At 35.9% G+C, this 23,125-nt stretch overlaps 3 protein-coding genes across 3 annotated transcripts in view; all 3 read right to left on the bottom strand.

The window, feature by feature from the left end:
* hecw1b (HECT, C2 and WW domain containing E3 ubiquitin protein ligase 1b) overlaps positions 1-4,121 on the bottom strand; it is a 67,897-nt gene extending 63,776 nt beyond the window's left edge. The window contains exon 1 of the mRNA XM_073848567.1: positions 4,077-4,121. Coding sequence (XP_073704668.1) covers positions 4,077-4,121 — 45 coding nt within the window. The remainder of the gene's footprint in view (positions 1-4,076) is intronic.
* A 2,790-nt stretch (positions 4,122-6,911) lies between these two features.
* ccr12a (chemokine (C-C motif) receptor 12a) lies at positions 6,912-8,672 on the bottom strand. Its single transcript, XM_073849290.1, has 2 exons — positions 8,554-8,672; positions 6,912-8,473 (listed from the first exon to the last, which is right to left on the bottom strand). The coding sequence occupies exon 2, from the start codon at positions 8,444-8,446 to the stop codon at positions 7,382-7,384; it is 1,065 nt and encodes a 354-aa protein (XP_073705391.1). The 5' UTR covers positions 8,447-8,473; positions 8,554-8,672; the 3' UTR covers positions 6,912-7,381.
* Positions 8,673-12,710: 4,038 nt separating this feature from the next.
* The window catches only part of LOC141343900 (uncharacterized), a 41,672-nt gene continuing 31,257 nt past the window's right edge, over positions 12,711-23,125 (bottom strand). Inside the window, 9 exon segments of the mRNA XM_073848566.1 lie at positions 12,711-13,525; positions 13,608-13,685; positions 13,777-13,968; positions 18,595-18,745; positions 18,927-18,959; positions 19,458-19,487; positions 19,802-19,832; positions 21,139-21,210; positions 21,747-21,800. Of these exon segments, the coding sequence (XP_073704667.1) occupies positions 13,335-13,525; positions 13,608-13,685; positions 13,777-13,968; positions 18,595-18,745; positions 18,927-18,959; positions 19,458-19,487; positions 19,802-19,832; positions 21,139-21,210; positions 21,747-21,800 (832 nt within the window). The 3' untranslated portion in view covers positions 12,711-13,334.

Here is a 23,125-nt window from a genome sequence, read left to right as displayed (position 1 = left end):
TAATTATAATCATTAAGGCCCTGGGGACAGACTCCATTAAACACCACTGTGTGTGTCTGCGCCTCACGCAGGATGAGATGCATTAGCTCGAGCAGCGTCGGGCTCGCCGTGCCAAAATGAAACCCGAGAATCTTAATGTACTTACATAACGGAGCGCGCAGGCCTACGGGAGTGGGATATTACTAAACAGAATACAGAGATCAAGCCACGATTCTGATAGAAAGAAGATCTGAAGTATGTAATCTCCTCTATGACGTAGAACAGACTCTAGCAATGCACAGAACACGCTAGGAAATCTGCTAACATCTACCATTTATATTTAATGGCATACCTACCATGCTACTATTTTTGCACCCCACACATGCAAAACCTGCCATTGTATACTATGAATATTGCTTGCTTCTACTGTACAAAAACATCTGCTCAATGCATGAATGTAAATGCAGTTTTGCAAATTATAAGAGGATGTCATTGCAAAGTACATTGAGAAACTTGCTGTTTTTGTCATGTTAGACAAAACTGTCTGTTAAATGCAATCTGCATGCATGCATAAAAACGAGAATAAAAATGCTAAATAAACATTTTAGAGTAGATTTTAAAATGTAGATATTATATTTTAAATGTTTTTTATTTAGATTTGAGTCATCAATTTAGTAGACGGTGCATAATGTTTCATATCCTATTTTTGGTATGCATTTTAGTTTTAGTATAATAAAATAAATGTTAAATGAATTACAAATTTTCATTAAAAAATATAAAATATTCTCCTATTTTACACAGTTAAAGCATTCTATATATATATATATATATTTATTTTTTTTTTGGTAACAATTTACAATGAGATCCCACTGGTTCACATTAACTAAGAATGAGAAATAATACATTTGCTACAACATTTATTCAAATGAGAACTGTTCATAGTTCACGTTAGCTCAGGTCCATTAAATAATATTAACAGATACAACTTTTATTCTGAATAATGTATTAGTATATGTAGAAATTTACAGTAACTAAGACTAATAAATTCTTTACAAGTATTTTTCATATTTAGTTCATGTTAACTAATGTAATTAACAAATGTTATCAATTGGAACCTTATTGTAAAGTGTTACCATATGTTTAATCTATATGACGTACTATATAATATATGCGACCCTGGACCACAAAACCATGTCATGTTGGACAAAACTCTCTGTTAAATGCAATCTGCATGCAAAAAACTGGAATAAAAATGCTAAATATTCATATTTTAGAGTGGATTTTAGAATATATATATTATATTTAGAATGCATTTTATTTAGATTTGTGACATCAATTTAGTAGACATTGCATAAAGTTTCATTACCTATTTTTGGTATGCATTTTAGTTTTAGTATAATAAAATAAATGTTGAATGAAATACACATTTTCATTAAAAAATATAAAATATTCTCCCATTTTACACAGTTAAAGTATTCAATATATATTACATTAATACATTTTAGTAACAATTTACAATGAGATCCTATTAAAAAAAATAAGATTTATACATAATCTGAAAGCTGAACAAATAAGCTTCCCATTGATATATGGTTTGTTAGGATAGGGCAATATTGTCCGAGATACAACTATTTGAAAATCTGGAATCAGTGTGTGCAAAAAAAAATAATAATAATAATAATAATATTGAGAGTTTAAAGTTGTCCAAATGAAGTTTTTTGTAATGCATATTATTAATTAAAAAATTAAGTTTTGATCTATTTATGGTAGGAAATTTCATCACGTGAAGGTCGTTTAACAGGAAGCACTTCTGCCTGGAAAGGAACCAGGGCCTTTTTTCCTGTCCCTTGATGCTGATTTTAGAGCGGATCAATAGAGCGCTGGTCTCAGGTGAATCAATACTAATCTACCTCATCTCTGCTCTTTGCCTAAATGATTCCTGCTCTTAACGACCCCTGAGTAATGAACACATGTACTCAACTAAACTCGGACAATCAGGCTTATCATCCGTCCCAGACATCAGCTTCTACAGACAATATTATGGTATTTGCTTGTTTATATTACCATTGCATTTCATATGGCATTAATGTCCTCATGAGTTCCATTTGAAGACAGAAAATAGCTTATTTTTTTCGAATGTAAATATTTTCATCCGATTTTTTAAGTGACTATATTAGCATACAGCCACGAACAGTTATATAATCTAAAATGAATATTGATCTATGACTGTCTGAGTTCACCAAAATTCTTTTTTGTTCATGTGGGGTTTAGGCGTTTATGTAGTTTATGTACAAACTGCAAGGTTTAAGATGATGTTTGGATAGTTTGTGATTTATTTAATCAGCCTTACACTTTTTTATTGTAAATTATTATGTATTACCCATTTTTATCCCAACTTTTAGTGTCCTTTAACAATCTTAAAAAAATAAATATATTTTTTAATGTGAAAATGCAATAGCAAAAATGAATTGTTTTATGCCAAAAATCAAGATGATATTCAGTAAAGATCATGTTCCATAAAGATATTTTGTAAATTTCCTTTTGTAAATATATCAAAACTTAATTTTGGATTAGTAATATGCATGTTAAGAACTTTGGACAACTTTAAAGGTAAGTGTCTTAGCATTTTGATTTTTGCACCTGTACATTTCTAGGTTTTCAAAAAGTTGTATCTCAGCCAAATATTGTCCTATCCTAACAAAACATACATTTATGATAAGCTTATTTATTCATAAATTTACCCCATGACCACCTTATTTGTGGTCCAAGGTTACATATTACTGTTGAATTTCATATAACGTCACTGTTCTGAGTTTCATTGTTATTTGAAAAAAGAAAATGGCTTGTTGTGAATATAGTGAATATATTACAGTGCAGCCACGAACAGTTATATCATCTAAAATGATTATCGATCTATGACTGTCTGAGTTCACAACATTTGTATTCACTTGTAAGGTAAAGAAATTTTAGTGCAATTTATGTATAAAAAAAATCATTTACCATATAAATATATATTTTTTATCCCAATGAATTTTATTTAATAAATCTCAAATCGCAGTAAAAATTAAAAAATTTTTAGTGTCCCTTAACAATCTAAAAAAAAATTTTTGATGTGAAAATGTAATAACAAAATAAATTATGTTTAAAAATTTAATTAAATTGAATGCTTTAAATGTGTAAAAAAAAAAAAAAAAATAATAATAATAATAATAATATATATATATATATATATATATATATTTTTTTTTTTTTTTTTTTACTACATAATACATATGTGACCTTGGACCATAAAACTAGTCATAAGTAGCATGGATATATTTGCAGCAATAGACAAAAATACATTGTATGGGTCATAATTATCTATTTTTCTTTTATGCCAAAAATCATATTAAGTTTAAAGCACAGATCATGTTCCATAAAGATATTTTGTAAATTTCCTACTGTAAATATATCAAAACTTTATTTTTAATTAGTAATATGGATTGCAAAGAACTTCATTTGGTCAACTTTTCTCAATATTTTGATTTTTTGGCACTCTCAGATTGCAGATTTTCAAATAGTTGTGTCTCGGCCAAATATTGTCCTATCCTAACAAACCATACATCAAGCTTTCAGATGGTGTATAAATCTCAATTTCAAAAAGTGTACCCTTATGACTGGTTTTGTGGTCACAAATTGTATATGGCTTCTTATATTTGTGTATATATGTATATACACATTCATACACACACATATGCATACATACTTACACACATAAATATTGCATATGGCTGTAGTGATGCTGTGTACAGTTTAGTGTTCAGGAATGGTGATGATGATGATGCTGCTCATCTGGGCCAAATACACACGCACGTGCACGTAAACGCGCGCGCGCGCGCGCGCCACACAAAGACACGCGAGGCCGCGACTGATGTTGAACATCATCTGAATAACACCAGACAAAATAAACCAAAACAGCCCTTAAAACAGCATTATATCGCATCGCGCTACACTGCTGAAGCCTATTACCGTCCTGTCCTCCACTGCCTCTCGCTACAGACATCGCAAATCACGCCTGGCTAGCGGTACATTAGTGCAGTATACAAACACACACTCACCTGGGTCAGTATCACCTGGCGGTGAATCATCACCTTCTCGTTCATATGGCCATTATCCGTCCCATATTTACCCGCACAACAGCCGCCCTTTCCTCACATTTGCCCTGTTTGCTAAGCTACCGCAGGAGATGCTACATCCCCTTTCCTGGGTACCAGGAGCCTGTAACCAATGGAAACGCTCCGTCAGATTGATTTCTGTTTTTTTTTTCCTTCAGTTATGACCGTGGTTACGTCATTCACCCCACCCGCGCACGTACGCGCATTCCGCACCGATTGTCTGGTCGCTGATTGGATGCTGGACAGCGAATGGCTGCTGATTGGTAGTAACTAGATATGATTGGATACTAGATACCAACTATTGTGGTAACTAGATATGATTGGATGAATGGGTAGTTGGCATTGGATGTGACTGGTGGTTTCTAGGCTCGCAGGACGGTGTTTGTGAACAAGTGCCTCTGGGAAACTGTGTTCTGACGACAGAAAATTATTGTTCATGCAAAAACAACTCGTAAAATCCAAAAATTTAAATATATTAAGTTAGAAGTGATTATAGATTCTAAAATAAAGGTTATACCTAAGCACAAATATGCAGGTATATCTGAAATATAGCTGATATGTGAGCCTGGACCACAAAATCAGTCATAAGGGTCAATTTTTTGCTTTGCGTTGTTTTATGGTTTGTTAGGATATTTGGAATCTGAGGGTGCAAAAAAATCGAAATATTGAGAAAATTGCCTTTAAAGTTGTCCAAATGAAGTTCTTAACAAAGCATATTACTAATCAGAAATTACGTTTAGATATATTATTTACTGAAAAAAATCTTCATGTAACATGTTTACTTCATGTTTACTTAATATCCTAATGATTTTTGGCATAAAAGAAAAATCATTAATTTTGACCCATGTATTTTTGACAATTGCTACAAATATACCTATGCTACTTAAGACTGGTTTTGTGTTCCAGGGTCACATATGTGAGCCTGGACCACAAAACCTAGTCTTAAACAGCACGGGTATATTTGTGGCAATAGCCAACAATACACTGTAAGGATCAAAATGATCGATTTTTGTTTTATGCCAAAAATCATTAGGATATTTGGACAATTTTAAAGGTGAATTTCTCAATATTTTGATTTTTTGGCACTCTCAGATTGCAGATTTTCAAATAGTTGTGTCTCAGCCAAATTTTGTCCTATCCTAACAAACCATACTTCAAGGGAAAGCTTATTTATTAAGCTTCAGATGATGTATAAATCTTCATTTCCAAAAATGGACCCTTATGACTGGTTTTGTGGTCCAGGGTCACATATGCTCCTGATTGTAGACTTTAATGAAACTGATAGGAAGTTTGAGTATTTATCATATCTTGAACAGGTGGATTTCAACAAGGGGATTTTTCTTTACGATCCTTTTTCAATTCAAAGCTAATCTTTAATTAGTCAGTAGCTCATTGGAAGTCTGGTTCATTCGTGTCAATTAACCTTTTTTAATGACCAAGAACATATATGTGACCCTGGACCACAAAACCAGTCTTAAGTCGCTGGGGTATATTTGTAGTAATAGCCAAAAATACATTGTATGGGTCAAAATTATTGATTTTTCTTTTATGCCAAAAATCATTAGGAAATTAAGTAAAGATCATGTTCCATGAAGATTTTTTGTAAAATTCCTACTGCAAACATTTCAAAATGTAATTTTTGATTAGTAATATGCATTGTTAATAGCCCAATTTGGACAACTTTAAAGGTGATTTTCTCAGTATTTTGATTTTTTTGCACCCTCAGATTCCAGATTTTCAAATAGATGTATCTCGGCCAAATATTGTCCTATCCAAACAAACCATATATCAATAGAAAGCTTATTTATTGAGCTTTCATATGATGTATACATCTCAGTTTTGTAAAATTTAACCTTATGACTGGTTTTGTGGTCCAGGGTCACATATAGGGTTTACATTTACGTCACAATTTAGTCAGTTACTCGGATGCACAGCCATATTGGCTATACTCACATGTAAACAACAGCATTGATTTGCACAATTAATGTATTATTGAATACAGTTACTGAATACTGCTAATTTATGCTATCTAAGCACCTTTTGTTCCTCAGACAGTTTTTCCACTCTTCTTCTTGATTTGGTATAACTTTTGGCAGTCTATAGTACTTTAAATGTTTTTTTTTTCTGTCTGACAGATTAGTACAGCACAAAACATGACAGTAATTGAACATTTTCACCAGTAATAATCAGCAAAACATGCAAGTTTTGTTCAGTGGCATTGTTTACATTCAGTGCCGCCAATTGATGCCACATCATGAAAACACTCTAAGAATTGAAAACAATGGCAAAGAATCGATTCTCAGAATTTTCAGGAACCAGAATCAGTTTAAAACAATTCAGAATCAAACAGCCCTGTAATAGGCTATATGTAATTTTCCTTTAGAACTATTGTGTATTTATATAGAAATCTGCAATATCTTATTTGGCAAGATCTGGTGGATGAATATTACACTTAGCTTCACGGACAGCAACTGACTGGATTCATTTATTAAATAATTTAAACCAGTCAAAATAATATTTTGTGTTTTAAATATTCAATTAGTGATGATTACCGATAGGATTGCAAACAGTGAAGCTTATGCACAACCTGCTATCTGATAACAGGCATCAAAATATTAATCGAAAAAACTAATAAGTGTCAACCGCAAAACACTAAAACATGGCTAGTTAATATGATGCACGGAAAAGAGAGCTAAAAACATTATGGATAAAAATAGATGCTTGTGTCTTAAAAAGAAAAACAACCACAACCAAAGAGTTTATTTACAATGATTTATTGTCATGCATTAAAATTAGACATGCAGAGTTCATGCTCAAAAGAAAGATGTGATGAGCAGGATGTATTTAGGTGTTGACAAGACAGGAAGTTTACTAATTCAGAAACCTTGAAAAGGAGCAAATGTGTGAGTTTCATACTGTTCAAAGAACAGGTCACCAAATAGAAAGGAAAGATGATATCAGGAAGCTTCCTGTCACTAATATATTTTTTTACAATATATTTTACACAAAACAAAAACTTACATAAGTAAGAAGAGATTTGATGGCAAAGGAACCCATGGAGGAAGACTAGAATCTATCACAGAAGCTAAAATGTATTTTTTTTATTATTATATTTTTACTTTACTCTTTTTTCGGCTTTTGATATCATCATTTGTAATGAATATTTACATATATACATTAAATGGACAGTAAAATATAACAGAAATAATTGAATATATGCTCAAAACAAACATTTACATTTACATTGCTCAGTAGTCAGTGTTCGGGCTCCTGATTGATGTGGTTTTACTTGCCGATGACAGAGTGGCAACGTTGATCTTCAGACATGGTATACGCTTGGACAAAAGCTTCAGAAAATGGTTTTGGAACTTCTTCCCCAAAAACGTATAGAAGACAGGGCTGATGCAGCAATACAGGTAGGCAAAGTTGCGCGTCACATACAACGCATAGTCGAGGGCATTTGAGCAATCGTTCTGGTCTCCAAAGGACAGCTTGATGGCTTTCAACAGGATGACAATGTTGTAAGGCGTCCAACAGATGAAGAAGGCAAAGACGATGACAAAGATGAGCTTGACCGCCCTACACTTCTCCGTCATGCGAGTGGACATGATCCTGATGGTTATGCGGGTGTAGCAGTACAGGACGATCAACAGAGGCATCAAGAAAAAAAGGAAAAACTGCTGATAATAACCAATCAGCTCCCATTTTGTAAGGAAGGTCTGGTGGTAACCGGTCATTTCGCACAGCAAACCATCTCCACCGTCCATTACATCGTGCAAAACGATATCCTTTATACTAGCCAATATACTGAGCACCCAGATAGCAATAGATGACAGGAACGCATATGATGTTCGTCTGCTTCGGGCTGCCGTGATGGCGTGGACCACCGCCAGGTAGCGGTCAAAGGTCATGAGGGTGAGGAAAAGGATAGAGCTGTTGAAGCCGATGGAATAACAGCTTCCCACCAGTTTGCAAAGGCCTCTGCCAAAGATCCATTCAGATTTGTGGTAGACTGCCCAGAAGGGGAGGCTGGAGGCGAAGATGAGGTCTGAAATGACGAGGTTGAGCAGGAATATGTTGGTAACCGTGCTGAGCTTCTCATATTTGTAGATGATACACAGCACCAGTCCATTTCCAACCAAGCTCAGCAAGAAGTTAGCATAGTAGAAGGTTGGGAGAAATGCTGCTCCGAACTGGACCACATCGTTTTTCTTGCATAAATGAACCTCTTCGGGTACAATCGATTCTGGGTATCCTGTATCATTGGAGCCATTAAAAAAATTTTCCAAGTCGTAATAATCATAATTATCCATTGGTGTCCGTCTGGTTGCTGAGGTGCACTAAAATCAAACAAATGCAACACAGTTAATATACATTGCTTTAAGGTTCATTCTGAACATCAAATAGTGGCTTTACTCACCGATGCCTTTGGTAGAGGAGCTTGTGAAACTATCAGCACCCCTGGCTGTACTGATGCAACCACGTTGTGGCTTACCGAGAAAAGTCAGCACACATCCTGAATAAGGAACTGCGAAGAGCATTTAAACCGGTTCGTCAGCACTACGCAAAACCGCACCGCCTTCGCTCATTTTTGGTCAATGTTTATAAAATGTCATGGTGTACGTTTTTAAGAAGTAAAGTGCTAAAGAAATGATTCAAAGTTTTAAATATTTATTGCAATTAAAAAAAAAAAATTCAAATGTCAGCTGCACAAATGGCATGATAAAAAAAGATAATCCTACGTGCATCAATGAAAAAAAAGATCAACAACAGGAAACATTAAATATTAAATAGGTATTAATTGCTACTCTTTGCACAAATCTATCCAGTCAAACATAGACATGCTACAACTACACTATTAAAGGAGAAGTTCACTTCCAGAACTAAAATTTACAGATGATGTACTCACCCCCTTGTCATCCATGTCTTTCTTTCTTCTGTTGTAAAGAAATTGTTTTTTGAAGAAAACATTTCAGGATTTTTCTCCATAATGTGGACTTCGATGGTGCCTGTGAGTTTGAACTTCTAAAATGCATTTTAAATGCAGCTTTAAAGGGCTCTAAATGATCCCAGCAGAGAAGGTAAAAAATTACGATTAAAGAATAGGTCTGCCTGAACTCTGTTTTTTTCTGGTTTAAGAAAATTAGGGTATGTCGAAAAACTCCCATCTCATTTTCTCCCTCAACTTTACAATAGTCCTAAATCTTTTTTTAACCTTTTTTTCTAAAGGGTGTTTGATCTTCTTTGCATGTTCAGTTTGCAAACACTGCAGACAATTTGAAGTTGAGGGAGAAAATGAGATGGGAGTGTTTCGACATACCCTAACTGTCTTAAACCGGAAAAAAAAAAAACCAGAGTTCAGGCAGACCTAGACAAGATGAGCTCTTGAGGTTAAAAAGTATATAAACTGATATACTTAAATCTTTTTAGAAAATAACCAATCATTTTGCAAGATAAGACCCTTCTTCCTCGGCTGGGATCATTTAGAGCCCTTTGAAGCTGCATTTAAACTGCATTTTGGAAGTTCAAAGTCGCAGGCACCATAGAAGTCCACTATATGGAGAGATATCCTGAAATGTTTTCCTCAAAAAACATAATTTCTTTACGACTGAACAAAGAAAGACATGAACATCTTGGAGGACAAGAGGGTGAGTACATTATCTGTACATTTTTGTTCTGAAAGTGAACTTCTCCTTTAAGATTAATGCTACAATCTACAAGACAAATTCTCAAAGTAAATTAAATAATAATAATAATAATAATAATACAAATAAAAAAATGCTGTAGTAGTAAAAATGTTCCTATAAAAACTAACCCTTAACAAATAGCCCTTGAGCAGAAGTATTCTCAAATTTGAACATGTCGCCCGTAGAAATTGCTTCACATCCTGTACAGAGGTAGCTTGCCTAGGGCAGTGCAGTGGATACAGTATAGCAATTTTTCTTTAAAGGAACGATTCACTCAAAAACAAAAGTCGAAAATGAAAATTAAATTGGTCACAAGAGAATCAATGATGTATGTACAGTATGTGAGCATGCACGATGTTTAAGAGTATTTTCACCAAATAATGATTTAAGTTGTAGTCCAAGGATTCAGAACACTTGGAATACTACGGAGACCCCAAAGGGACATGGTGGTTGAAAGAAATCGGGTTGAGTGGAAAAAAATTTGGGGTGGGAGGAAAAAAATATTAAAAAAAAAATTACCTTTTTAGAATCTGACAAACCTTCTTTTTCGCCACAAAGAACCTTTTATGAAACAGAAAGGTTCTTCAGATATAAAAGGCTCTTTATGGAACCATTTAGACAAAAAACGTTCTTCTATGGCATCGTGAAGCACCTTTATTTTTAAGAGTGTAGTTCAAGGCACTGTTTGGACCAAAACAAATATAAGAAGACTGAAAAAGCCCAAATTGGATATTTTATTAAAATATACTATGTGCAGGCAAGCAACACAACAATCCATTAAGCCACGTTAAGAGTTTATAATGTTTTTCTACGAGAGAGAAAACATGTGAAACTTTGTGCAATCCATTCATATTCTGGGCTCATTTGCTGTCCGGTGCGTAATATATTTTATTAATAAACTGTGTACCAGATTTGGTCTTTTTATATTACTGTCTTCACCCATTAGCCTACCTTAAGCATTTTCAATGACGGTTTTCTGTGGGTGAGAAAAAGCTTAACGTGCATTAACGTGTTGCATTCATCCATCTGCTTTATTAATGGTAATGTTATTAATATTAAAATTCTTATTAGTATTAATAGTATTTATTAATAATGAATTGGGCCTGCAATGTCTCAGTTTTAGTACGTTAAGCACATTAAAAGCTTGCTTTGAACTATAAGCACTGACTGTAGTTATATTTGAGTCCAAGTTAAAAATAAAACTCTATAAACTATGAAGGTAAAACAGTAGCAAAACTCGAGAGCTTGTTGATTTGAATGTGAGAACTTGTCATATTAATATTTGTATTTGTAAGCTGAAATTTGAACTCACAGCTCTGATGTGAAAAGCTGAATCTGTTGATTTGCACACACAGACAATGATCCAAACACCCGTGTTTTGAATTTGAAGTTGCAAATTTATAGCTACAAATGTGCAAAATGACAATCACATAAACAAAATGAAAGATACAAGTGTGTACGACATATTTGCTTTTGCAATGTACTTCAGTTTTACTGTACAACCTCAAGTCAGCACTTACAGCCTCTCACATCTAGCAGTACAACTTCAGATTTTAGCGCTTTGACTTTTGCTACTGTTCTTGCGATATTCCTGTTGCAAAACTCACTCGTACACTTGTAAATGCAGACGTGAGAGCGCAGAGTCGGGGGCGGGGCTAGGGTGGAAATTAAGTCATTTTATTGGTCGATGCCTGACCAATGAACAACGCTAGCCATCGCGAATTGCAGTGCAGTAAGAAACATTTTTTAATGCATATGTATCAGTTATTAGTAAAACACTGGAAACTATTTTCATTGAATATCCTTACTTTTTAGGGGATTTTGCACTGCATTCATCTTGTCATTTAGTTATAATCTGCTAAACAAATAATGCAACATCTTTCATATGTATATCCTACTGCATATTGCAGGGTAATATCGCTGTACCAGAACCGCTGAGAAACAGAGTTACGACATGCTTTGATCTCGCCGCCACACGGTCACGTGGTTCATGGAGCTCTCTACAGTTCCAAAAACTCCACGCTGTCAATAAATTTGAATGGGATTAATCAGGACACAAGGAGTTTCGCTGTATTTCCACATAAAGTGCATTGATTTTGGTACTAAATAATATGCACAATAATTATGATGGTCTTTTAAAAATGTATTTTTTTTTAATATGCCTATTATTCCAGTGCAAAAAGGCAAATTAGAGGCATTTAGTGACTAGAAAGATAATATTCATATGTAATGCCATGGTTTAACCACTAGATGCTCTTATGGCTTTTTAATAAATAATTTTTAGCTCTAGTTTCTCAAAACAGTATTGCCGGTCATATGTTTTTAGATATAGCTTTTTAATGTACATTTAGGCATTATCAAGCACTCGATTTTTATACGTTTTTTTAAATTGTTGCATTTAAAAAGGTTCATTAATGACATCCCATGCTATTTTATTATATTCATATAAGTACGAGTGAATATTAATAAAGACAAGCAAATAAGGAATTTAAAGAAGTTTAAATTATATTAAAAAATAAGTTATAGCCTATGGCAACTCTGGTACAGCGATATTCATTGGTCAGGCATCGACCAATAAAATGACTTAATTCCCACCCTAGCCCCGCCCCCGACTCTGCGCTCTCACGTCTGCATTTACAAGTGCACGAGTGAGTTTTGCAACAGGAATATCGCAAGAACAGTAGCAAAAGTCAAAGCGCTAAAATCTGACGTTGCACTGCCAGATGTGAGAGGTTGTAAGTGCCGACTTGAGGTTGTACAGTAATACTGAAGTTAAGTGCGAAAGCAAATATGTCGTACACACTTGTATCTTTCATTTTGTTTATGTGAATGGCATTTTACACATTTGTAGCTATTAATTTGCAACTTCAAATTCAAAACACGGGTGTTTGGATCATTGTCTGTGTGTGCAAATCAACAGATTCAGCTTTTCGCATCAGAGCTGTGAGTTCAAATTTCAGCTTACAAATACGAATATTAATATGACAAGTTCTCACATTCAAATCAACAAGCTCTCGAGTTTTGCTACTGTTTTACCTTCATAATAAACCTCTTCACTGTGAACAGAGCTGTAAAGTAAACAGGAAATGTTTGTCCAAACTCGACTGGCCTTGTGAGAGAATGCAAAAGTTTTGTGAGGGAACGCAAAGTTTCTCGAGGAAACGCAAAAGTTTTGTGAGAGATTGCAAAAAAATAAAAAAATGTTTTTCCTCCCACCCCAATTTTTTTCCACTTACCCCAATTTTTTTCACCACTATGTCACTTTGGGGGCTCCATAAAATACACTGCATGAATTCTACTAACCGCTTTTTTGAAGCTCACAGCTCCGTTTTGTATGGAAAAGAGCAACACATTCAGCACAAGATTCTTAGATAGGAAAACACATCACATATTTAAAGTCAAGATCATCGTTCTTTAGAGGTTATGAGTTCTTGAGGTCAACACTTAGCACCAGAAATGTCCATTTGAGAGAGAAAAGATTGCATAGAATCAGTACGATCCCATTGACCTGATGCTAAAAGTTAGGTCCTTTCCTGAAAGGATCATCCCGAAAGCCATAGGCTTGATAACAAGAGGACGGGTCACAAACCCCCATGGCTCCTGGGGGGCCACGTTTGCCTGGGGTACCCGGACTGCCAGGTTTCCCTGGTGCGCCAGAAGGCCCAGGATATCCCTCACCGTCATCCCCACGTGGGCCCTGCAAACCTGTGAAAGAGAAAGTTACTTCTGGATACTTGCAAAAGACAAAAAAGTCTATCTTGCATAAGTATGATGTGTGTTTTTATACCTGCTGGGCCAGGTGGACCTGGCAACCCCATTTCACCGTGTCCTTTAGCACCTTTCAAACCCATTGGGCCAATATCACCTGTAAAAAAATATTTGAGCATCATTTTCCCTTAGTAACCTCATAATCAAAAGAAAAGATGCACTTCAAAGCAGATTGACTCAATCATCACCTTTTACCCCTTCAGGTCCCCTATTTCCTGGAGGTCCCGGGTAGCCTGGAGACCCTGCCCTGCCAGGATACCCTGGGGGTCCAGATGGGCCCGTTGGGCCTGGGGGACCTGGATCGCCTGGTGGTCCTTGTTTGGTTTCACATTGTTGGCAGCTGCTTTGACCCATCACCTGCAGGAGCTGTGGCAGCTGGCCTGTTGAAGGAACATTTATAGTGCAATGATTCTCAACTAGAATTTGTAATATATTCAAATAATAATAAAATACTATTCAAATAGGTTTTTGGAGAATAAAATGTCAAAATTTGGTTGATATAATGTTACATTGTCATTCAGTGTAAGAGTATTTCTGTAAAAATTCAAACAACGTGCTTATTTTGACTTGTACATATTAAAATTAGTGGTGGGCCGTTATCGGCGTTAACGTGCTGCGTTAACGTGAGACTCTTATCGTGCGATAAAACAAATATCGCCGTTAATTTATTCTCAACGTTGGGTTGGGAGCTGGGTCTAAACTACGTAAGCTATGATGACTTTCACCTTGATATTTTAGCGCAGATGACGTATACCTAGTCGAATTGCACTGTAGGGGGCGAGAAAGAGTCTTCAACTTCTGTGAAATTACCACATCAAATGAGACATGCAAACATGGATTGCAGTCATGAAGCCGCTTCAGGGCAGGTTTGTGCGTTGCTAGACCCTTTTTACTGGGGCACGTGCCCCAGTGAAAATCTGATGTGCCCCAGTAAAATCTCAAGTTTGAGTTATAATTTACTTTGATAATCCCCGAAATAAAGACATTAAACTATATGCAACAACTGAATTGACGCTTCTAAAAGCAACGCAGTTTAATCGAAGACTATGCACGCAGAAATCCATGCCCGTGCGCGTCTGTGTATTTAACGGCAACGCGCACGTCGTGCAGCCTTTTGCGCAGAAGTACTTGGTTACACAAGTTTGTATAGGTAATTATGTTGTAAATGCAATTGTCAAGCAGTTTGTGATGCATTTTGGAAACAGGAGATGAGCGCCTGGCCTAATGCACCACCTGACTTGAGAAACCCGTTCTCAAAGACTTACTTTTAGTCATTATTTAAGTAGCACATATTCTGAAAATGCCTTCAGCAGAATTCAAATTAGCCATTTTAATCTAGATTAATCTAGATTAATTCCAAGATTTATTCTAGATTAATCTAGATTAAAAAAATTAATCTATGCCCACCCCTAATTAAAATATATAAAAGAATAAGGGAGCATATTAATTTTTAAAATAATTTTTTTTTTAAATTGTGTTTTAAATTAGTAATTAGTAAAATAGTATTTGATGTGAAAGTAATTTGTCTTTTAATTTGTCATAAATAGTTTTTTGTTGTAAATATGCCTGACAAAATTGTTACACAATCTGCTTACACAATCTCGGTGCAAAAAAAAATCGAAATATTGAGAAAATCGCCTTTGAAGTTGTTCAAAAGAAGTTCTTAGCAATGCATATTACCAATCAAAAATTAAGTTTTAAAATAAATATGGAAGGAAATGTACAAAATATCTTCATGGAACATGATTTTTACTTAATATCCTAATGATTTTCGGCTATATATAACTAGTTATATATATAACCAGTTTTTATGTATTTATTTTCAGTTTTTATTTTTAATTTTATAACTTTAGTAGTTTTTTTTATTTTGTTTTTATCAGTTTTTTTATGTCCATTTTAGTACATCAAGATAAACTGAACGAAAGTGAGAAGTGAGTTAACTGTAATAACCCTGATGACTACACCCATTTTAAAAATTAATTTCATCACAGAAAATAATTTCCACACCATAAATTATTTAGCCGCTTGATATCGCTAGAAAGAGTTACATTCAAAATATACATTTTCCTGACTTCTTCGTGTCTAGAAACCACACTATCACTAGAAAGTGTTACATTCAAAATAAACATTTTCCTGACTTCTTCGTGTGTAGAAACTAAACCACACTTTTAAAGTTTCCTCATTTCTATCAAGTTTTAAATAAAATGGCAGAAGCTGAGTGCACAAATTATTATAAGAAACTTGATTTCAGCTTCCTTCTTAATATTTTAGTTTATTTGAAAGCTTATTTTGTAGGCCCCCTCGTGGTTGAGAACCACTCATTTAGAAAGATGACAGGACACTAAAAATATTTTAATTTAGGTTTTCTAGTATGACTGACTACACTATATAATACCTGATTTGTCAATTTCTGCATTCTACAGTTCAACATTTTTGTATAACAATGCTAAGCTGAACATTTGACCAATGGCAACCAGTTTACCTCATATCTGTGCTGGTTTCACATCTCACATCAGTTCTCACATACACTCCTAAAAATAAAGGTGCTTTAAAAGGTTCTTCACAACAATGCCATAAAAAAACAATTTTTGATTCCACAAAGAACCATTCAGTCAAAGGTTCTTTTTAATATATATATATATTGACCGGAAATGACACAGGCTTCTCCCAAAAGATAATAAGACGATTATCTTGTGGAATCATAGTGGAAAAATATTTCTCAGCTTTTATTTACATTTGAACAAAAAGTGGCATGTCCAAACTTATTCCTACCCTTTACAAACTGTCACTGTCTATGGGAAAATCCAAAAGTTCTATACTAGTCCAAATAGTCCAAGCCATTCTAAAGCATACTAATTACCCTGATTCACTGGGAACAGCTGTTTTAATCAACTCAACAGGTGAAAAACAGAAGCTCTCTGCTGTGGGTTCGTGGACAGTCATGGCTAAGACAAAAGAGCTCACTGAGGATCTGCGGCTGCACATTGTGGCTGCTCACAAGTCAGGAAAGCGCTGTAAGACCATATCTTAATGTTTTGAAGTTCCAGTGGCTACAGTGCAAAGTATTATTAAAAAATACAAGATGTTCCGCACTGTGAAAAATCTCAGAGGACATGCTCGGGAGCCAAAAGTGACAGCTGTGCTGGCCAGGAGGATAGTGAGAGAGGTAAAAAAGGATCAAGGATCACCACCAAGGCCATCCTGATGAATCTGGGCTCTGCTGGTGGCAACATCTCAAGGCAGACAGTCCACAGACACTGCACACAAACACAGACCAAGGAGGACACCACTTCTCCAGATAAGCCACACAAAAGCCTGCTTGGCCTTTGTAAATGCTCATCTGGACAAAGAAGAAGACTTCTGGTCTTCTGTTTTATGGTCAGATGAAACAAAAATTCAATTGTTTGGCCACAATTCATTTTGCATAAAAAAGGAGAAGCCTTGAACCCTAAGAACACCATCCCCACTGTCAAACATGGTGGTGGGAACCTAATGTTTTGGGGGTGTTTTTTTAGCCGGTGGACCAGGGAACCTAATCACAGTAAACCATGCAACATGCAAACGGAGCAATACATAAAATTTTTTAACAACAACATCAGGCAGTCTGCAGAGAAACTTGGCCTTGGGCACCAGTGGACATTTCAGCACAACAACGACCCAAAACACACAGCAAAAGTGGTGAAAAAATGGTTAGCAGACAAAAACATTAACGTTTTGCAGTGGCCCAGCCAGAGTCTTGACTTAAATCCAATTGAGAATCTGTGGAGGGAGCTAAAGATCAGGGTGATGGCAAGGAGACCCTCCAACCTGAAAGAGTTGGAGCTCATCGCTTAAGATGAATGGGCAAAAATACCAGTGGAGACATGCAAAAAGCTGGTCAGCAATTATAGGAAGCGTTTGATTGCTGTAATAGCCAATAAAGGCTTTTCTATTGATTATTCTATTGAACTTGCTGGTTGAATAAATGTAACTTTAAGTCAGAATTTGCCAGGGGTATGAATAATTTCGGGCTTGACTGTATATCTATATTTAAATATAATTACCTTTATTCATCACAAAGAACCTTTTGTGAAACAGAAAGGTTCTTCAGATGTTAAAGGTTCTTTATGGAACCATTTAGATAAAAAGTTACATTTATGGCATTGTGAAGCACCTTTATTGTTAAGAGTGTATGGCTCATTCATCAAAACAGCAAGACAAATGCTTTTCATCAAAGTTGCATTCATTCTAACACGATTTATTTTGCAATAATGACCATCTGACTAACCATCATCCCTTACTATGTGCAAGCAACAAGTGTAATTTGTCTGGATTTCATTGACTTTTAAGTAGTGTGGAGAAGATGGTGTAACATCTGTGACAGTAACGGCTATATAAAAAATAGCCGTATGCTGGCTCAACAAATTTCACAATCGTAATTTACGCTTTTCCTCTTTTAACAGAGAACTGAAAGTAGCCCTGAAAGCTCCTATCACTCCAGATGTTTCCAGCTTTATGAATAGAGAGGCACACCATTAGTTAAATGCTATTCCTTTTGAGTATCTATGTCTTTTAAACAAAAATCAAATCAAATATTAAGACATGGAAACACATCTCAAATACCTTTTCTGAAGAACACACGAGTGATGCTGCATGCAAATGTCACAGACACAATTTTAAGGTGTTGTGGGCGTGTTGCTAAGGAGTGTTTTTAGCACATTGTTTGGTTGCTAGAGTGATATATTCTTGGTAAATATAGTAAGGATGAGTTAATTTAATACTTACTATCTGGGGTTTGATCAAATTGTAACTAAAAACATGGGCAAATATTAAAAGTGATGCTTGCATAAGCATATTGAAACAAGACAAGAGACATGGAAACTTACTCTGTAGCACAGAAGCGCATATCTTCATAAGCTGCTCTTCTGAAGGTGCTTTGCCCTGTTAACACAGTGTGTCATATTTGAATAAGACTATCATCGGCATCATGCATGCTTTATAAATCGCACTCATTTAAAGCATCACACTCACTGGTTTTCCTGGGTAACCTGGCAGTCCTGGTTGCCCCGGTAAACCGTCTAAACCTGAAAAGCCTTGAGATCCAGGTGGCCCTGATGGACCCACATCTCCCTTTTTCCCATCAGCCCCTCTGCTTCCAGGCTCCCCTGCGACACCTGGCTAAAAGGGAGTGGGGAGAACAATTCAATTCAGTGTCATCCTTCAGTTTTTGTGTTGGGCTCAAAACATTGAAGCTTGTTTTAGTTTCTTGCTAAGGAACCAAAGACCTCTACATTCTGACTCATCAGGAAACGGTTGTGAGACACTGACAACAGTAGTTATGTTTTACGTAGTTTCGTACCTCTCCTTTGTTCCCTTTCAAGCCCTGTTCACCCTGTTGAGAATGTCAGAAATACATTAGGTCAGGTGCAATTTTGATTTCCTATCATTTATGAGAAATTGAATTCACATTTAGACATTTACATGTATATTTTGGATTATTAATGTTGAAAACACTTTTTGTGGAAACAATAATTCTTTGATGAACAGAATGTTTAAAACAACAGCATTTATTTGAAATAGTAATCGTTTGTAACATTATAAATGTCTTTACTATTGCTTTTGATCAATTTAATGCATGCTTGTTAAACAGAAAGCTTAATTTCTTTCAAAAAAAAGAACAAAAACCATATGATATTCTGTATGATATTGAGGTTTCTAGATATGACTTGGGTTCTGCCTTCAATGCAAGTCTGTGGGATGTTTTTCTTTCCATTGCACAAGCATTATGGGCCATATCTGGTTTTCAACGTATTTTTAAAGCTGCGTAGGTTTATTAAAATCTGTAACTAGAAGTATACTTGAATTAGTTACATACATGTTTTCCAGCGACTCCAGGTTCTCCCTGGCTTCCTTTCTCACCCTGGCAAGAGAGATGCAATAAAATGAATGATTAAGCAGTTTCTTTTGTTTTGCATGATTAGACCAGCATTATCTAGTGAAACCAGCCTGGACCGACTGGTATGCAAAGTGGTATTTTGTTTACAACTTTTTAACCCTGACTGCTGAATAAAACATTTGTTAGAAAAAAAAACCTGTTTTTGCATAGCAGTTTAACACCTTTTTTTTTTTACTTCCTCTTTTCTTTTTCTTTCTCATAGAATGTTGCTTTTGAACAGACGTGAGAAATCAAATGTCAAAGCTGTCACTCATCATTAAGCAGTCACGGTACCTGACTTCCCTTTGGTCCAGATGATCCTGAGTCACCCTGCAAATACAAGCGTAGGAGCATTGGCATTTAACAGTTGCGAAACAATTAATATTTTAATATAATACATTAAAGTGCAAAAGCTCAAATCTATATAGAGGTTGGATTAACCAGAAATAGCCGTTTACTGAATTTACATTTAAAATTCCACACTTTTCACCACTTTTTGGATTGTGTTTCCACACTCAAGAAACATTCCCATTCAAAAGTAAAAGCAAAAGATTCAAAGTAAAGAAAAGAGAAGAAAACAAACGTTTTAAAGCACCACCATAAAAAATAAGCAGCGAAAAAATGCAAAAATTATTATTTTTAATGATTATTTAGATATTGTTCATTAAATCGAGTGGATTATTCACATTGTATGGGGGCAAAAAGACAAGAACCTGCAATATTTAGTAAGACAGAATTAGTGAATTTTAGTTCATTTTTAAGTAATAGCATTTATAGCAAATACTTTGTTGCCATTTAAATACTACAAAAATATTCTGCCCAACTATCTTGAATTAAAAAGCACTTTTTTATTTTGCTTTGTTTTCAAATCAAATTCATAGGAAGTCTGTTCTGCCACTGAATAAAAAAATTTAAAAGGTAATTAGGACTTTTTTTTTTATCTCACAGTCCTGACTTTTTTTCCATTGCGAGTTTACATCCTGCAATTCTTGCAATTTTTCTCAGAACTGCATGATACAAACTCGCTATTTTTACATTTTTCTCAGAATTGTGAGATATAAGCTGGCAAATCTGAGAAATGAAGTCATAATGGTATGAACTCGCAAGATATAAAGATTGTGAGTTATATTGCAATTGTGAGTTATAAAGTCAGAATTGTGAGATAAACTCTCTACTGCAATTTTTGTCTCAGAATTGCACGTTTGTAAGAAAAAAAAACACATTAAATATGGCATGGAATGAAAATGGATCCCATTTTATAAATGCATGTTCTAGACCTTATTGTGCGTGATTTATCCATGTATGTGGTTGTTGTTGTTTTTTGACCTTAACATTTTTAATCATAACTGAATCTTCTGGTTAAAACCACAGACATCTGGTGACATACAGGACTTTTCTGATATTTTATATCTCTGCAGGACTTTTCTAATAATTTATATCACCTAAACCGCAAACGCAACATCCACAACTCAAATCCAAACTACTGATGCATAGAAAGAAGTCCCCTCCTACTTTTTTGATAATGTGTTACACTTGGATGCACCTCACCTCACTTACTACTTGTAATGCAACCTTTTATAAAAGCAAGGCAGATGTTAATTTAGGTTAGGTTTGTCAGCGTTGAAGATGGACGTACCTTATAACCTTTAAACCCTGGTAGACCTCTAATACCAGGGGGACCTTGAATGCCGTGCTCTCCATCTGAACCCTGTCGATGCATGCACGCACACAGTATAAGACTTAGAATTTAGATTATTCACTTGTGCTCCATCACTATACTTACTTACACATGTCATTAAATTAGTTTATCTTGCTAAATAAAGAAATACGCAGCACACTCAACACTACTGATAAATACACTGCTCACATAAAGCTATTGTGTGGCTTCAAAAGAATTTTCACTTCTCGCTGAACTGTCACTTTAAAACACTTCTGTGGGAGGTGGTAAAATGAAAATAGCCTCTCACTTTAGCTTTTGAAAGCCTACATTAATATCCTTCCTCTCTTTCTTATTTGGTCTTAAGCATTTTACTTGTTAACTGTTGGCTCCCAATCAGTGAAACTTATGTAAAGTGAATTAAAGGTTTCTGAGAATTATGACTTGATGGAGGTTTAAAATAGCATCTGCTGCTCAAAGTTATTTCCTGAAGCCGGCTGGGGAAGCGGCAGGTATGTCACTGAAGGAGATGATATCGTATTTTCAGACCTTTATGTGTGGAAATCCCCCTCCCTTAGCTCACTCACTTTAGCGCCAGGTGGTCCAGGGAGCCCCTCCTGTCCACGAGAGCCAGAATTCCCCTGTTAACAAATAAGGGTTTTACTCTATGTCAATAAAATGCTAACAAGAATATATAAATTATCTTCACTTTTGATCCATTTAAAGGGGTCATGAACTGAGAAATCAAAATTCCCTTGATCTTTTGACATATAAGAGGTCATTGCACTATAAAAACACCCTGTAAGTTTCAGAACTTGCTAGTCTTGCTAGTCTAAAAACTGTTTATATTGAAGCCAATCTGCCAAAATGACAGGTTGTGGAATGTGCCACTTTATGATGTAATAGTGTTGCTTCCCAGAGGTGGGCAGAGTACCCAAAATCTGTACTCAAGTAAAAGTACAAGTACTTATGGACTTATTTACTCAAGTAAGAGTAAAAAAGTATCCGATGGAAAAAGTACTCAAGTAGCTAGTTACTAGTTACTTCTGATCTGATTGATATGAAGTGAAAACGTCTCGGGTTACGTATGTAACCTTAGTTCCCTGAGGACAGGGAACAAGACGCTGCGTCCTGGTTCAGGACACTATGGGAACTGCCTTCAGCATGACCGGTTCTGAAACAAATGTATAGAACAACGACAGTGAACTTGACACTGGCCGGCGCCAGCCTGTGACATCATCAACAGGCGCCTGCTAGTATAAAGCAGGTGCCTGAGAGCACAACACCATCTTTTTGTCGGACGGAGGTCTGTGCAGGGCCCGAGGCATGGCCCTGAGACGCAGCGTCTCGTTCCCTGTCCTCAGGGAACTAAGGTTACATACGTAACCCGAGACGTTCCCTTCCGGAGGGAACTCTACGCTGCGTCCTGGTTCAGGACACTATGGGAACGCTTATACCAACGCCGCCATGCCGAGGGATAGGTGATCAAACTGACTGAATGAGGAGTCAAGAAGGAAATCACCCCTGCATCAGCGAGAGTTGCTGGGGCCCAGTGACCTGCCACGGCTAGCCCGGCTACCTGTGCACACAACTCTCAAGCGTGGAGGCCTAGAGGAAGCCTACTACACTTAGCTCCCTAAGTGAAGGAGCTCATAAACGCCCTGACCATAAGGGGCGGAGTTTAGGGAATGGAGGTCTCGGCAGGGCGACCGCCTGCTCTAGGGACCTGACAACATTCAGTGCTACGGGTATAGATGGGGAAGCGGAGCTTCTGGAGAATGGAGGCTTCATAAAAGACTCTCTAGAAGAGAGGAAGCCTGACAACATTCAATCCACTAGCTCTTAGGAGTGGAGGTCTCAAATAACCCTCCAGTGAGGGGAGACCTAGCTACACTCACGCTTGAAAGTACTGGAAGCGGAGCCTCTGGAGAATGGAGGCTTCATAAAAGACTCTCTGAAAAGAGAG

Source organism: Garra rufa, chromosome 10 (genome assembly GCF_049309525.1).
Source record: "Garra rufa chromosome 10, GarRuf1.0, whole genome shotgun sequence".
Classification (NCBI taxonomy): Eukaryota; Metazoa; Chordata; class Actinopteri; order Cypriniformes; family Cyprinidae; genus Garra; species Garra rufa.
This window is presented reverse-complemented; position numbering and strand designations above follow the sequence as displayed.